Here is a 17,159-nt window from a genome sequence, read left to right on the forward strand (position 1 = left end):
AGTGCTGTAACCGCAGCGCTTCATACTCTTTGATTCAAGTTACCACTCAATAAAGTACCGAGTTACAAAGTGAGTGCTCAAATGACAGATGGCGCTAAGCAACAGCCAACAAAATTGATCTCCCGCTGGTTGGCTGTCACGTGGCCGTTGGAGTATAAGCGTTATTTTTAGTGCCCGCCTCCTCAGATATTGCACGAGTCAGTTCAGTGTCAGTCAGGACCAAAAAGGATATTTTCATTAATAAAATGCTTGAGTCGTATCATGCATCTGCTTGTTCATCTTTCATGGAAAAACCCGCTAATATTTGTTTTATTGACCTGAAATGTCTTTTTCAGCCCAGTTTTTCTAAATATCTGTCTGCCTCGTTATATGGACACTTTTTCTGTAGGCCAATCTGCTGTCTGCAGCCAACCTATGTCCCTTAAATTTGTCTATCTTCAGCTCTCTTTATATTTTCACTGTACTGACTAAAGAATAAGCCTCCTTTTAAGTCTTTAGCAGCTGTCACAAAAGCAAGGCCAAATAAATTGTCACAGTTAGCGCTTGTGGGAGACAGTGAAGGGGGAAAATGGCATGAGAAGAGAAACATTTTAGTGGGAAAAAAGAACTATTTTTTGAGATGAAATCTTAAATTGTGTGTGGCTGACGGTTCAGGAACAAACAAAACCCCTTTCTTATCTGTATCCCGCCCTTGTCGGTACCCTGCAGGGGCATTCTCATTTAAATTTGATGCAGCAAATGGAATTGGAGGACAACCAACATCGACCTAACACGTTCAGCTTTTTGTTCCTTTTTTATTTCTAGATCAGCCCTGCCTCAGGCACGCTTACCTTCTGCCTTTACCAAGGCGCCCTTTGGCTGTCCAAATAACCAACAACAAGGCCTTAATGAGCCTGGCTTGTTGCCAGTAATGATCCTGGCTCTGGCCCCAAGAGAGTGTCCCTCTGCATTAATCCCAGTTTTCCCTCAGCTACATGCTACTAATGAGTTAATGAATGAGATGCTGCGCATTTGCAATGGCAATATTCACCTCAGATTTCCATTTATCTCATGGTTGTCAGTTGGGTAACGTGCTCTAAATGGTCAGTAACCTTTAGGCTTTATAAATAATGAGCTGCTCAAAGAACACAAGAGTGATGGGCCGGTGGAGCTGACAGTTTTGCTTTCTGTCGCTGACAGAGTGTCTCACTGGACAGATTAGCATTGTTATATTTGGCTCTGGATTGTTTCCTCATGGTATAAATTTGATGTGATGGGTTTATTAGCCTACCTCAAACATCATTCCATCTGTAGGGGGATGGACTACATCCATCAACCCCGAGTCAGTGTTTTATCTGTTGCTATAGCTGTGCAGTAAAGATTCATTTTATGACTCCGGATAATGTTTGCTTTTAGTTTAGACTTTCAGCATCAAAGAGTTGATGTAACTCGGTGGTTAGTTTTGAGCTGGTAGTTTGTGGTCTTGCATTGAGCAGCATTATATTAAACATCTGTTTTAGTGTGTCCACAATCTCTGTTGTTGCAATACTTGGCAAGGGCTAGGGTTTATTTATGTTTCACACAGCATCCCATGAATGTTTGGAATCAGGGTGGTAAAAGAAGGAATATCTGCCAATAAATCATTCCAAAAATGTTAAACACTCAAATATCAGTATTGGTATCAGCCTCCAATTACGCTCATCGGCTTAGAGAGTTGGGTGAGAAGATTGATACACTTATACAATATCTCACAAATACTCCCTTTTCCTCATGTTTCCCCCAAAAATAGGTGGACGACATCTTAGGTGAGGAGAGCGACAATGAAAGCGAGGGCCGAGGGAAAGAGAAGCCAGGTAATGAGGAGGTGGAGGATGAAGAGGAGGAGCAGCAGCAGCAGCAGCAGCAGCAGCAGCAGCCAGGAGCTGGACAAATAGCAGGACGAGGGTCTGGTCCTCAGGCGCTGGTCATGGAGGAGAGGATCCAGACACCATCCACTGAAACCAGTCTGCCGAGTGGTGTGCAGAGGTGAGACACACTTTCTATCTAGTGTAGTCATTTGCACTGGGATATCACAGAACTCTCTTTCCGTCTGTCTCTCTTTAGCCCAGATATTTACTATTACATGTTTCCTTTATCAGCACCTCAGTGCCATCACTGTTGGCTCTCTCCCCTCTCACTGCTGATCCTCTATATCTTGCATAAACACCTCCAGACGAGAAGGACGCTTAACTTAAAGTGCAGTTTGCAAGAATCTAAATCCAGCGAGAGTCCTTGCAAAGGTACTTCATATTTTCAGGTCGTAATGCTCCGATGAGTATGATCATAACACACAACTTAATCAGGGCAACCATGCTGAAGCCAGACGGTCTGGTCCGTTGCCATGGAGACAAATTTCAAACAGACAGCAGGTAGCCGAAGAGTTGTGAGCACATGAGAGTCTCTCATTGCTGGAAGGCGGGCCGAGCTGTTTGATTCAGTCTCTGCTGACAGATTATTTTGTTGTTGTTTGTACATCCTTAGCGTTGCAATATGATTCATTTGAACTTTTCCGCAAATAAAACCTTGTGCAGTCACAAGCCTCTCTCTGCTGAAAACATGGACAGAGTACAGAGCATGAAATAGACCCAGAAAATTTTAGTCCAGACCAAAGAAAAATACATTATTCAAGACGTTCATCATGGCTGTCATTGTTTAATCCTCTCACACATAATGTGCATTTCTAGAGTTACTTCTTTGGTGTATGATTGCAACATACTTGCATAATACTGCATGATCTCTATGTTCCATACATAAATGAGCTTGGCCAGGGCATGTTTTTGGCATGTTAACAACAGCACCATGGGATGATTTTCAATCACACCTGACACCTGTGGTGCCTTTGAAGAGGACTGATCTTTATCAATGCTCTTTATCTGGTTAGGCAAGATAATGCAGTTCTGCTCTGTGAAGGGTTGGTCAGTGGAAAAATAACCTTTTTATTTATTCATAAGCACAGTAATTTAGTGTCCTCCAGCATATTGAAAAAGTCTGCACAGCTGAACATGTGACAGGTGCATCAGAGGAAGAAGAAATGAGAAAAGTCTCACTTACTGTTGGTGTATTTAATTTCTGACATTTACATCTGTTTGGCCTTCATCAGGTATGTGGGCAACAGTTCCATATTTCAAGAATTTACAGTACATAGAAGCTGTCTCCCTTTATCCAGTGATGGTGGTGCCAGTCCACGTGTCCTATATTTCAATGTGCTGGACAAAAGGGGGAGTTTCAAGGTAAATATTATCCCATTGTGGTTGACCAATGGGCACAATTTTTGAAGTTTGTGCAGGATTTTGTGAGAGCTCTGCAGCCCTCAGCAGCGAAACACAATGCAATGCAATTCCTCTGGCCGTTTGGGCACCGTCAACAGGCATCCGCTAAAAGTCTTGCTGGGAATAAGATTGTTGTAATTTGGACATCATATTAATGCGCCACTCCAGCAACTATTGCCATGCAGCAGGTAATCTGTGTCATCTGTGTTTGACAAGTCCACATATTGGCCGGGGAAAAGACATATTCACTCCCCAATTTCACTGGATAGACAGAGAGTAAAAGCTGTCACGCATTGGTTGGCTGAATTAAAAAAAGTCACTGCCTGTAGCCTTGAGCTCCTCTCTAATTACCCAATGCTGGACCACTGCACCTTTTCTTCCAGACTTAGGTTTGCTGCCTGTAAGTCCATGTTCAGCCTCAGCACTTGTTTGTCAGAGCTTAAAATAAGAGATACCTTGTGTGGGGTGTTTTTCTTCACCCGAGATGCTCTCAGAAACATCTCTTGTGTTTTTTCCATATAGTCATGGTTGTGACTCAGTGTCCATGGCTACCTGGGCCTGAGCAGGCAGCAGCATGATGATTTTCCTCCTTGCTTCCCGTTGTGGACATGTCAGTCCATCTGTCACCTGGGCTGACACCTTTGGTTGCTGGTAATGAGTCGAACCTGAAATACACCATCATGTGTTGTTTAGCTGTTGTTGGAAACCTGTGGAAGCCCAACTCCAGTCTGTGCAGTGTTACAGAGGAGCAGCACATGATTAGGTACCCTGAGACACAAGACGATGAGTGTATGCTTGACGTCTTCCGTCCACAGAAAGACACCAGTGACGTAGTCTAATAATATCACGGCTTACCTGGACATGAGTCTCCTCTGTGCCCTCTGTCTGTCTCAGAATGCCCAACTAAGAAATGGGTTTAAATCAACAGTATCATGCACTAATTTAGTAACACAGCACCAATTCATACCCGGCCACTGCTCAAACTCACGCACTACTGTAGAAACCCTGTATAAATAAAAGAAGTGCAAAGGAACTACAGTCCCTACGTGCCATAAGAGCAACATAAAAATGAAACATTTAAAAGCAGGAAAGACATGCTTGCAAGCTGTCTTGTACAATTAGTCTATTTTAAACCACAATGTTTTCTTATAGGAATACTCAGACTAAAAATATTTCTTCATCAATTACGCATCCCATATATATTATATTCCTTCAAGGAACAGGCTGTTATGAAGACTCCCTGTGAAAAAATAAAATCTCTGTTACCCCTCACCATTGCTCAAGACAAACTTGATGTATGAAATTAGACGTGTGCCCCTTTAACAACAGCAAAATAATATGAAAATGTCATTAAAACAACTAGAAGTGAGAATATGTCAAACTGCGCATGCAGCATAGGCTAAGTTACAGATCGCCATTTGCATGTTTAGCAGATTTCCAAACACATTTATCTTCACTCCATCATTGCCATATGAATCACTTTCTCTTCACATCAGAGCTTTTATCAAATGGCAAAGATGAGGTTTAATCCTCTATCTAACTGGTGAGCGCCTACCTTGAATTTCCTGTTACACTGTGTGTTCTGTAAAGAGTTAACACAGTGTTAAAGCCGTGCACTGGAGTTGCATAAAAAGAAAAAAGTCTGACATGCACCTAAGTGTCTGCCAGACTGCGTTAATGTAATTCTCCTGTATGACAGAAAAGCATTTAAACGTACTGTTGCCATGTAGGCCATTAGAGGTATGTGCGTCGTATGGCTGCTTCCTGGTTTAGACGTGACTCTGTGGGACCTTCACTCCCTCTGGATTTTTGAAGTACTTATCCACAGTCAGGGCGTTACCTACAGTAGATGGCGGTCGTCGTGCCCTCACTTTAGAAGGGAGCAGGAGTAGCTGTGCATGAAGCTCAGCAGTGTACCGCTGTCAGCGCAGACAAACCAACCGGTCGAGGCAGTGGTCGACAGGTGAAAGGAGTCTGGTGGCTTTGGAGACGGCGATATAAAGGCCAGCCCAAACTGTGCCTTTTAATCGCTGCCATTCTGTCAGTCTCCATCCCTGACTTCACCACTTTCTTATATTTGGCACAAAGCAGACATACACCTTGTTGCTAAGATACTGTAGTGAGGTGAATGTCTCTGTTTTGTTCTCGCCATCATTCACTATCTGCTCTTGCCTTTCTCATCTAAAATGAGGATATTATATAATATTCAAATCTCCACATGAGGTATGACACACAGTGTTTGATTGCTTTGTTTGAAGTTTGGTGATTGGCTGTAGCTACCGTCACTGTGTGTTTAAAATATTGTGATTGGCTGATGGGTGAACGCTGCTTATCTAATCACCATCAGACGTGTCACTAGGGTGTGGCCTGTATTACATACCAGCGCCTGGGTCAGCCAATCACTGTTGATCTTGAGGAAAGCCTGAGTCATCACCATAATAGAGAAATACATTTGAAGCCAGAGTGCACAAGGCTTTTTTCCTACTCTCATGTTTGCTTCCAGTGGTCAGCACCTCACTCCAAGCCGTGCCTTACTTTTTTATTATATGTCCATCGAAAGTGAAAACATCGCCGGCGTTGCTCATTCTGCCGTAATCCATTTACAAACACTAAAGGTTGGACTGGAAATGGAACCATATCCACATTCATATGATTTATTGGTTTTCTTGTATACATTTCTGATACATTTATGCAGCTAACATCTGGTTTAGTAGAAATTAAGCAGCACTGTGGGTCCCAGGGGCCAGTGTTTGCAACCACAGTTTGAGGCAAATCAAAGTAATAAGCTTCAACAAAGGTGCTCCAAAGATGATTTATCGTCCTGCGCATTGTGAAAAGGATATTCACCGCCCGCTTCTTGAACGTACCGTATAAGCCCCACAATTCTTTTCACTTGAATGATTACGTGCACTGTTTTCTTTAAATCCATTAAAGCATGGTGGGCCAAAATGAATCTGCATCGGGCTGATTCCCCTTTTTTTGTTTTGCCAATTTGAAGTTCTTTATTTTGATGAATCAATTTTCTGCCTCATGGTACGTTCCAGGGCACACACCGCGGTATATTGACGTTACATATTTAAATGTAAGCCACAAGGGCCATTTTGTCCTTATTTTATAGCCTTCTGTGTGTGGAGTAGTTACAGATGTGTGTCTGAGGGAGTGGTGTCCCTCTCTGTGTGTGTGTGTGTGTGTGTGTGTGTGTGTGTGTGTGTGTGTGTGTGTGTGTGTGTGTGTGTGTGGTTCAGTTGGAATGTCCTCTGTCATGATGATCAGCTTCGTAGTTTGTCATGTGATCTTGTTTTCTGATCTTGTGATGTGAGTGACGTTGTGATGGCAGTCAGGCTGTTTCGGTGTAATTATCTGTGCAATCTGAGGCTGAACCACACTTTTAGCTCTATAATGTGTGTGTTTTAAGGTAGCTAAGACAGCGATTCAGCAGAAGTGGTGATATGGTTGCAGGAAATGCTTTTAGTTTGATAGAAGCGTACCTACTGGGAGGACTCACATGTATTCCAGGCAAAGATAAATAAGTGGCTTATGTTTCAGCAAGCAAAGCTGTGTTTGAAAGCAAGACTTTATAATAAAATTCAGCGAACTTCCCACTACAGCACTATAGAAAAATCCACCACTGACGATATCTTAATCATGAATCCTAATCAGTGTATTGCCTTCAGTGATTTTTAAGGTTATATTACATTTAACTCTGAAATAACAGGATTAAGCTGTGCTGTGTGTCGTGCTTGGTCTTTGAATAGGACTGTTTTTGTTGGCCTTGTTGAGTCTCAGTCTCAAACTGAATGTGTATTTATTCCTTCTGGAAAGGGAATTACGGTTCCTTTGTTGAGGTCTTAAAAAGGTCTTGAAAAGCCTTCGGTTTGGTTTCAGAAAGTCTACGTATACCCTGACATCCAGTACAACTGAATGCAATTTAGCATTGAACCAGATAGCAGCAGAAGCAGCAGGTGTTGAAATTACATCAACGGATAGAATGTCTAGCGGAAATTAGTGCTAACATTAGCAAACTATGCTAACTAGGTTCCATTTTCTGAATAGAATACAAATTTAACAGTTAAACGGTGCGATGCTTTGCACAGTAGCTGCATTGCCATTACACTCTCTATCTTCTTACACAAAATGTGAGGAGAAGATGGATGATTGAAGATTTGTCAAGATGTCTTCAAGCATCTTCAGCAGATACATCAGGGTGCTTTCATCGGGGAGGTAAGTAAAAACAGTGGCTGTATTTGAGAATGAAGTATGATGCAGGGGAGAGTCCTTGCTAATGTGTTTTGAGCATAAATCCTTCCATTACTGCCTCCTGTAATTAGCTGCTGAGCAAAAGGAAGAGTTTACTGAGAGTTCAGCATTGAACTTGCTCAACCCCAACCATCTTAACTTTCTGCCTATTGTGCTCCTGCCTGAGCTCCTCCACACTGAAGTGCTTTAATGCAACTTCAATGCATCTCTATAATTCAGAAATGAAGATTTCCAGCCAGCTGGTATTTCAGCCCACTTGTGGATGTGTTGGCAGTCATTAGCTGTCAGTCTGGATTGATGTAAATGATTTATGGTGAGCAGTGGCACTTAGGGCCCTATCAAATTTAAGATTTAACGAGGAGGTTATAAAAGGTGGATGAACTTACATCTCCCACCATCTCATGGAAGCTCTTGTCACATCCTGGTTCGGCGGTGCAGTCACAGTTCAGGCCACTGCTGCAGTGCACTCGTCAGGCTGAAGAGGTTTGATTTTTGTGTCAGAATAAGTGCCTTCAAAGTTTTTCACATTACAGAGGTTGTAGTCATTAACAGGGTTTTGTAGTTTTTTTGTTTTTTTTTTTGCCCGTGTCTCATCAGGTATTAGTGGAGGCATTGGGCCGTAAAATTTCAGCCTTCAAACAGAAGGTTCCTCAAATTAAGTTATTCGTAAAGTAATATGAACGGTATGAATAATTGATAATCCTCCCTGGCAGGAACTGCAACACTGAGTGTGCATCTAACAAGGCATGTGTAGGCTTTTAATGAAGACTGGATCACTTGGGATTTTAAGCGTTTTTCCCCCTCAGACTTCTTTCTTTTTTCATTTCCCTAATAAGAAAGATGTCAGCAGATGTTGCAGATGTTACATTATATTACGTTCATTTGGCAGGCACCTTGTTTTTTTTTTTTTCAAACCCAAAGGGACTGCCCCCCTTTTTTGTTCTTTTCTTGCTGTTTTCTGTGCATATACTGCACATGCATTGGGAAAAATCTGGAATTCAGCAGCAGGGATTAGAACCAGATTCCACTTTCATTTCTTCCCATATGTTTTGCTGTGGATGACACTTCAGTCATCATCCATTATACCAATTAAATGCATATCATTTGCACATTATGTTCACTGGATCACGGTGACTACCAGACACTTCGTCTGGCATTGAGAAAATGGGTTTAATCAAGAAGCAGTGCAATGGCCAAAGATTAAAATATACTTGTCGCCACACAGAATGTTTAAGGGCTTTCACTTAACGGCCTCAGACCATATGCAGGGTTTGAGCCAGAGCAAGCCATTTCGACAGCGACGTCCTTTAAACAAAAGATGTCCTGCCACTACATCCTGCCTCTAAATGAAATGCTCAATATCAATTCTCATATAATTTGAGTACCATGTTGTAGCACAGTTTTCACAGTATTATTTATTGTCCCTCTTGGATGGAGAAGTGACCCCTAGAAAAAGTACTAATGGGCTCATTTGGCCCCCTTCCAGACAGTCCTGGCTCAAACACTGCATAGGAAGTCTTTGTCAAGTGGTTTAAAATGTCACTCTATATGAGCTCTCAGCCAGGGTGGATCACTTGTGTCCTTTATGGAGTGATTAAGTTTATGGATTTACAGCTTTGGCTTTTACTGTGGTTGCTGCCATTTGTCTTTAGGTATGGTTTATAAAAAGTAGTTTTACATTAAGTAGGATTGTACAGCACTGCGCTCAGTTCATTAAGAGGAGGCTCTGAGACTGAATACTGCAGATTATGGAGCTGAAGCCAAACAACAAACACAGGTTTCCAGTTGAGGATTAGTGTGTAGAACTTTTGGGGCCATCTGAGGCATGGCTCTGGGATTTACTTCAAAGTACTGCTGCACTTTTACTACTAAGATTATCGCAATTGACTGTGTCCATGAGCGCCCCCGTAGTGTATGTAATAGCAGTCAGTGTCATCGTCAGCAGATTCAATTGATTGAATGATTTCTTTTGTTTCCTCGTTGATAAAGATTCTGCTTAAACAAGGACAGGAAAGACAGAAACCACTTGAAACAGTTATCTGCCATCTAGTCTTTTGAATAAAATTAAGGCAGCTGATTAACGCGATAGCCAGGGAGTTGAAATGACGTTCAAGAAAAAGCCCATTATGTATGTCGTTCTTTGGGATTGGATGGTTTGGTTTGTATTGCTTGTCATATCAGGGAAATTTCTTTTTCTAAGTTTGTAAAGCCCTCATTAATTATCATCTTTCCATCTCTCACCATTATTTTGTTCCCTCATTCAATACGTTCTCCTTTGTTAAATGTTCTACATCACCCATTTTTCGGCCATGGCTTTCACAGCGATTAAACCCATTCACTGCTCAAACACGTCTGCTGTGCACTGCTCACTTTTAATTTCCTGTGTCTCTGGGTGATATGCATTCATTCAGATGCCCCATCGCCCAGTCTTTCATGCACCCTGTACCTCCAGAGTGTATTTATTTCAGAGGGAAAAATGAAAGTGTGAAATTGGTCGGCTCGAGTGAGCATGTTACGATAACATCGCCGGAGCGGAGGTGATGGAGGAGGCAGATGAGTTGAGTTGGAAGGTTTTACCATTCAGGATGTCACACAGCAAAATTCAGAATGCGTTTCATCTTCTTTGACCCTCTTTGTTGGCTCTCTCCTGAACCCGAGGGTGCCTGATTTCCTGATTTCTGCACTTCATGCATTGTCAGCCCTGCTTGGGCAACAGCCACACATACATGTTAGCACACACACTTATGTTCTGAGTGTCGTTCTTACTTTATTCAAACAGCAGCATTCACCGTGCTCCTCCACAGACAGTCAATCCCTCAGCTACGTCTGAGAACGGGCCTTTTAGACATTCCAGTGATCAGGTTGTGCCCTCTCATTAATCAAAGGATAGACGTACAGCAGGGCGGCAGAGCGTGAAGTCATGTCTCCTTTTTGACTGCACCCGCTGTGTGATATCAAAGAGGTGCTTCAGTCTGAGAGTCGATTAAACATGAATGAAACACGGAGCAGCAAAACGCCCTAGACCAACCAAGATGCTGACACAGTTTTTTTTTCTCTCACGCTGTCACTTGCCCGCCTCTTTGCCCTCTCACCCATAGCCACTCATTTTCTTGTTACACGCTGGACCGTAGCATAAAGCTTTTCAATTGATTTTTGACTCCAGTGAAGGCTAAACACAGATGATGCTCTCATTTTCTGCGTATAAAGTTTTTGGGAAAGCCTTGGGAGGGCTGTCTGCCAGTAGTTCCAGTGGGAGCGAGGGTATGGATGGTAAGGTGTTGATTAGAGGATTTTATTCTGGACTAATTTATCCTTAAATCATTAGGAGCACAGTCACAGACCTGGAGGCTGTCAGGTAAGTCTTTTTGAAGGCTACTGGTAATGAAGCAAGCCTCCTCCTCCATACTTCAACCAAGATGACACCCAGCAATTTGCTACTTGTTTTAATATCTCTATCATTCTCTAATGTTTGCTGCTGCAGTGCCCCAGATTCCACTTAGGGATCAATAAAGTTAATTTTGCCGAAAGTATCCTCTCAACTTCTTCTGCATTAGAATTGGCCCAATCATAAGTAAAGATTTTGCTTTTGGGGGCGTTCGGTACAACCAACAATCAATTTTTGTTAACAAATTATAATTTTTTGTTCATTTAACAGTTGACTAATTGTTCATGCTGCTCACATTTTTCATCTGCGAACTGGTCAGACTCTCTGACAGTTCAAAATTTCAAAGATGTTCCATTTACGATGTCATAAAACAGAGAAACAGCAAGTCCTGACCACTGGGAACTGTGCAAGCGGAGGAATACGGAAGTTATTTGGTTGAGAAAACATATCAAAGGAAACCGCTGTTTGACGGAAAGGTAAAGTGCTTAAAATATAAATCTAAATACAGTGGTCACTTCAACTTATTGTGTTAGGTGGGCCTTTTTCTACGATGGCTGTAACAGCTAATGCGCTGACTGTACATAAGTACCTCGTACAAACCCACTTCAAAAAAAAACCCAACTATCCATTAAATATTTCATTCTCATGAATCTGATTCAGAGCAAGATTTCCGCATCATAAAAGGAAAAGAAAAGCCACGAGACCACAGTCCTGAGTGACCTTACAGCGTGTACCAGCTGCTCTTGTAAATGTCGCTCTACAGCAGGTGTTTTGTCAGCTCATGCCTCTGCAGGTAGACGTTGCGGCTGTTGTGAGTAATAGGCGCCCCGGGAAATGTTTCACATAATGGTGCATGTCCACTTTTTCTCAGTGGACGTTCTTGGTGCCCCAGCAATAAACTTGAGGCACATTTTAGAACTGAGTTCAAATAAATGTGCCAGTGCTGTTAAAATACAGGGAACACAACACAGCATGGGGTGTGCGGTATTCTGCCTCCGGCACCATAATAGATTCTTAGCAGTGCTCCTGTATGTGCTGTTTGTGCTGACTTTGCAGTATTTGTTATATGGTAAATTTCAATGATTTATCAAAGCTTCCACATCAATGTTTCTACATAAGGGGCTCCCTTATGCATTCACACACAGTCATGGGATTTCTCATGGCCTGTCACGCTCTTGTGTGCTGTTGTTTCGTTCAGATACCTGCAGCAGACACCTGCTCGGAAATGAGAACAAAGCTCTCTGTTTAAAGGTTCGCTTATGTGTCATCAGACAAGCTTGTGTATAAGATGAATGCATCACTCTCAAAAATAACATTCGTGCCCATGCTATGTGTATAAAGCTTCGGCCTGTGTGTTTTTGCTCACTTTTCAGAGCAGTTGGACTTTGGTCAGAACACGGAAAGGATTTCTGCCATAAAAATGATGGCAGCAGTCATGAGCAGGCGTTCAGACTGAAAATGGCACTCGATTAAATTAAAAAAAAAAAAAAAAAAAAGTATTTCTGTAGCTGATGAAAAGATTGAATATGATCCTGAAAGACCAGTTTCTGGGACAACACTGATGAGTTTAAAGGCTTATCAGACGGCAAAACACTATAAGGCAGCATTGTACAACTCTGCAAAGTTATTATTAAGTCATTTTATCCTTTAGCTCACCAGAAGAAAGCTAAATGGTGTAATTACCAAGTTCTCGTGCATTTAACCAACACGGTGCAATTTAGTCTAACGTTTCAATTGCAAAGGTTGCACACTTTTTTTGTCACCAACCACGCACAGTAACATTACTTATTAAAAATGTGGTTGCTGCCCTTCTGGAGACGTTATACAACTATGAAATACAAGGCAGATTGGTGTGTCAGTTGGTCTGGACACAGTTGTAGTCTCTTCTCAAAGTGTGCTGTAGGCTCAAGGAAGGCTGCTACACCACATATACAAACCAAGGTCACCACTCATGTAAATCTCACCCTGTGTTGGCTCCACTTCGGATGTAAATTGTTGGTCGGGTTTTCAACTCCTCCCGGTCTCTTAAGTTATATAAGAAGAGTCCATACCTCATTGCAACTGGTGCGTACGTCGGATGGCGAGGATATACTGCAGGCAGTGTAATGCAGCACACTTTGATGAATGTGGCCCATGGTGTGAGGGTAATTTTTCTGTTCTCTCCCGCCAGTTTCATTTGTCATCTCTCTTATGGCTGGCATCATTACTGCATTTCTTGGGCAGGGTGTATTAACCAGCAGCCTGTTGTTCTTGGCACCCAAGATTCATTAGAGTAAAACTGCTTGTAACATTGGGCAGTTTGTCAGGAGGATCAAGAGAATCTCACAGATTACTCCAGAAATCATTTATTTCCCTTGCATTACACGTTAGCTACTGTTGCTCACTGACAGAAGAGGCATTAGTTGGTTGAGGAATCTGTTCATAGTGTGCTTGCCTGGAGGATGAGACCTGATGTTAGAGCATCTCTCTTTCTCGTGGTCATAAACTAAAGGCAAAGCAGTCAAATCAAAGTCACCAAGACAAACTGAAAAACTGCCTCCCCATCCATACACTGAATCTCATTTAGAACCAAATCCTCTTTATCTTCCCATTTCAGCACTGCTTTCAGATCTCCCCTGGTTCCAAAGGAAGGCCAATTCATTCTCCAGACAACACTTGGCATCACCTTTTTTCTTCTTTCTTTGATAAAGTGCAGATTTTCTTCCAGCGGAAAATGTTGGACCTCAATATTGTCTTGAGAGCTCAGGATATTCAGTCTATACACCTCTGGCTTGGTGAAGATTTAGACCTGGGCTGGTGAAACTATTCTGTCTGATTGCACCAATGTCTCATCTGGTCACTTCAGCACAGGACCCACAAAATCGATTTTCAGAGTTTTATACTGGTGTCACCGAGAACTCTTTGAAAAAGTTCAACTGCATTTCTAGGAACCATCCAATATGACGTCAGTGAGCTGGATACAGCATGCTCATGTCTGCCATCCCAGCCACTCTGATGCGTCATACAAGAGAACCATAGGGAGAAGAGAGGCAAAAGATCTAACAGTCTAATTGGACAGAGCTCTTTCTGCTTTTCTGTTCAGGGGACAGTTTGTGCTTCACTCTGGAGATTGTTATTCTCTATATGTGGATGTAGAGTGATATCTGGACAAATAAGCTAAATGTGCAGGGTCTCAGGTAGGGTGAAAAACTATACAAAACTTGAAGTTACCTATTATTGTTGTTGTTAGTTATCCTGTAACCGATGTTCTCTGATAACATGAGTATCTGTGAATGCTCAGCTAGTCTGGCGGGCTAGCCTGCCCAGAGGCTCATAACGCAACACTAGAGGTGTTCATAAAGAGAGTTATTACCTCATGGGAGACTGTTTGGGTGGTGAATTGCTGTCTACTACATTAAGGACGCCTTGCATAGCAAGCTTAGTGAGGGAGACGGGCAGTATTGGCAAAACTTTATTGGGGGTTGGAGGAGATTTTATGACGAGTGTGGCTGAATCAGTACCTTTTGTGGATCTGGCTTGATGTGACCGTCATAGCTGACAGTCAATGCTGTCTTAGTAATGTAGTAAGTAATGATGAAGAGGCTTCTGATGCTAATTGTGAACAAACATAGGACACTGAAACAAATGTACTTAACATTTACATTTACAGTATATTGCAGTACATACAACACCAGCACATTGTTGCAAAAGCAGTTGATTCCTCTCATTTTTGTCACTCAAGTAGAGCCAATATATATATACATACATACATTAAAGCTTAATCAGTGGTATAATGGGCTGTTACAAAGGCCACTTCAAAGCCTTTTTCAGACTACAATAATGAGTTATTACAGTACTGCCATCGGTTCCACGAGGCAGTTTTGTCCTCAGTTCTTTTATTGCAATTCTGAGGCATTATGCAAAATGGACTTAATCAGAAGTCAATTTGGGACATCTGAAATGATGCTTTACTTTAAGTCAGCTTGTTTTAACATGCTTCCCTGCAGCTGATAGAACTGTATTTAGAATAACACTCACCAAACATTGTAATATGTTTAAATGCCTTTTTTGATGCCTTAAAGCTAAAGGTCAGCACACAGTGGAAAGCAATCCCTCTGTCTTGAAACCCACCCTGTATCTCACTGCCATCTTGCTGCCTGTAAGCTGTCCGTCAGCGATGGCTTGTTTGTTTGCAGTGGAGCCTGACCACCCACCAGAGCTCAAATTTCCCAAATTAAATAATAGATGCTTTCACACTGTGGAAGTTCCCCAGTGTCAACTTTCCTCAATAAACACTTTGTTCAGCTACACTAAATTACCATACTTGACATTCATCACGTCATCAAATTGCAATGCAACGGCCCCCTCACGGCTGAGCCAGTACGACTTCAGCTGATTTCACTGTGTCCTGAGCATAAGTGGTGCTTCACGCTTTCGGTGCAAGATTTATTGTTGAGAATTAAATTGAAAACGTGTTTGCTCGACAAATGAGACAGACACACACACATAAACACACACGCCGTGATTGCTGGTGATGCATTCATGGTGCTCACAGCTGCCATGCCGCGGGAAAACATCTCAGCTTTGGCATTGTTACATAACTTGAGAAATATTTCCACTCCACATCTGTCAGTAAACATTCATGAGGCAGAGCATATTTCTGATCACCTAATCAGCATATTGATTAAACTTCACCTTGATCTTAAAGCGCACTGCCTTTGTGGTCGGATAAAATAGTGTAGAACCGCTGAAAAACCTGATTATCTAAATCCCACTGCTCATCTTCCTCCTCACCAAACAGCAGAGCCCAAACAACATCATCGGGCTGGTTGGTCTCATCAGCATGTGCAGCCTTTTGTTCAGTGTGTGTTTCGACCGAGATGAAAGGGAAAAATAAAAATATAGCCCATCTTGGTGAGCTGTGAATTGCACTCTCTCGCTTTCTTCCTCTCACTCTGTCTTGCCTTGCTCTTTTCTCCCACCCCAGTACATTTTTATTCTTCCTCTGCAGGCTATAGTTCTGTGGGGAGCTGGCTATCTATTCTGCTGTGCCCTGATACTGGGGATGAACAGAAAAGCTGGTGTATTGACTCCCATGTTCTCATGAAATGTCTGTCCTTGTTCCACAGCTTTTAATCATTCAGTGTGAAGTCTCAATTGCTTCACAGAGCCTGTTATGTAATTATTGCTCGTCTTAATTATTCCTCCTCAGGTTATTTGTGGCCATTATACTTTAAGCAGTGTAACACCAATCATCCATCTACAGTCAAACGAATTCTGCTGTCCAGTTGTTGGCTTTCTTTGCAAGCTGTCATTTCTTTTTTTCCTGCTGAGTTGATTTAACAAAACCATTGGATAAAACGTGTGGCAGCCTACACATCTAGTCTTATGTGTTTTGTGACAAATGAGTAAGAGATGCAATTTTCTAAAACCTTCTCCCAACAGTGACTGCTCTATTTAAACTAACAGTGCATGCATATAAACAATGAGGGCGTCTTTCAGTTAACATTACAGCTGAAAGCCCGTTGACTGAGACACACAGCTCATATGCATCTTTGCTTTGCTTTCTGTGACTGCTTTCCTCTGTTTCTCAGTGTTTTAAGAGGTCCACAGAGTATTTGGGGATTTTAGGTGGCATCAGTGCTGTAATAATGTAATAATTTACATGCATGTGGCATATTCTCTCTTTTTTGCTGCCATTGTTAAAGACAGCACAATATATTTATGTGCATCTTTGCAAAGAAGTAACGCATTTTGTTTTTGTTTTTTTTTTCTTCTGTAGTATTTTTCTGACTGAATTGCGTCCCTCCATTTCTGAAACCACATCTACACCTTTGGATTTATTGGTCTTCAACACACATCTTCAGACTCTAGATCGCATCTGGAATTCATGTCAAAAAGAGTGCGTGGGCAGACTGGGAACGAAAGATAACAGGAGAATGTTCTTCAATTGCGGCATGTGTCTTTTGATTGAACCAAGGTTTCCCCAAACTATCAACCAGGGTTTATTTTTTTGCCTAATTGTTCTCCGCGGTAATTTTTGGTGCCATAAAGTTCTCTCCTGTGAATTAGAAGATTTACCTTTTGTACTGGCAACAATGAGAAGTTACAGTTGTGCATAGAAATACATTTATGTTCAAAGTCTACTTTATTTTCATTTTTCATATATGAGGGTAAAGTCAGGAAATGCATGTTTGGAGCTGCATTTCTTCTAATGCTGAGACCACTGTTTGGGCATGCAGCATAAAGCT

General features: G+C 41.9%; 1 protein-coding gene across 2 annotated transcripts in view; it reads left to right on the top strand.

Annotated features, from left to right (window-relative positions):
• ctdp1 (CTD (carboxy-terminal domain, RNA polymerase II, polypeptide A) phosphatase, subunit 1) overlaps nt 1-17,159 on the top strand; it is a 63,102-nt gene that overhangs the window by 30,284 nt on the left and 15,659 nt on the right. For both annotated transcript variants that reach the window (XM_076754572.1, XM_076754574.1), the window contains exon 12: nt 1,769-2,004. In XM_076754572.1, coding sequence (XP_076610687.1) covers nt 1,769-2,004 — 236 coding nt within the window. The remainder of the gene's footprint in view (nt 1-1,768; nt 2,005-17,159) is intronic.

This window comes from Chaetodon auriga, chromosome 17 (assembly GCF_051107435.1).
Source record: "Chaetodon auriga isolate fChaAug3 chromosome 17, fChaAug3.hap1, whole genome shotgun sequence".
Taxonomy (NCBI): Eukaryota; Metazoa; Chordata; class Actinopteri; order Chaetodontiformes; family Chaetodontidae; genus Chaetodon; species Chaetodon auriga.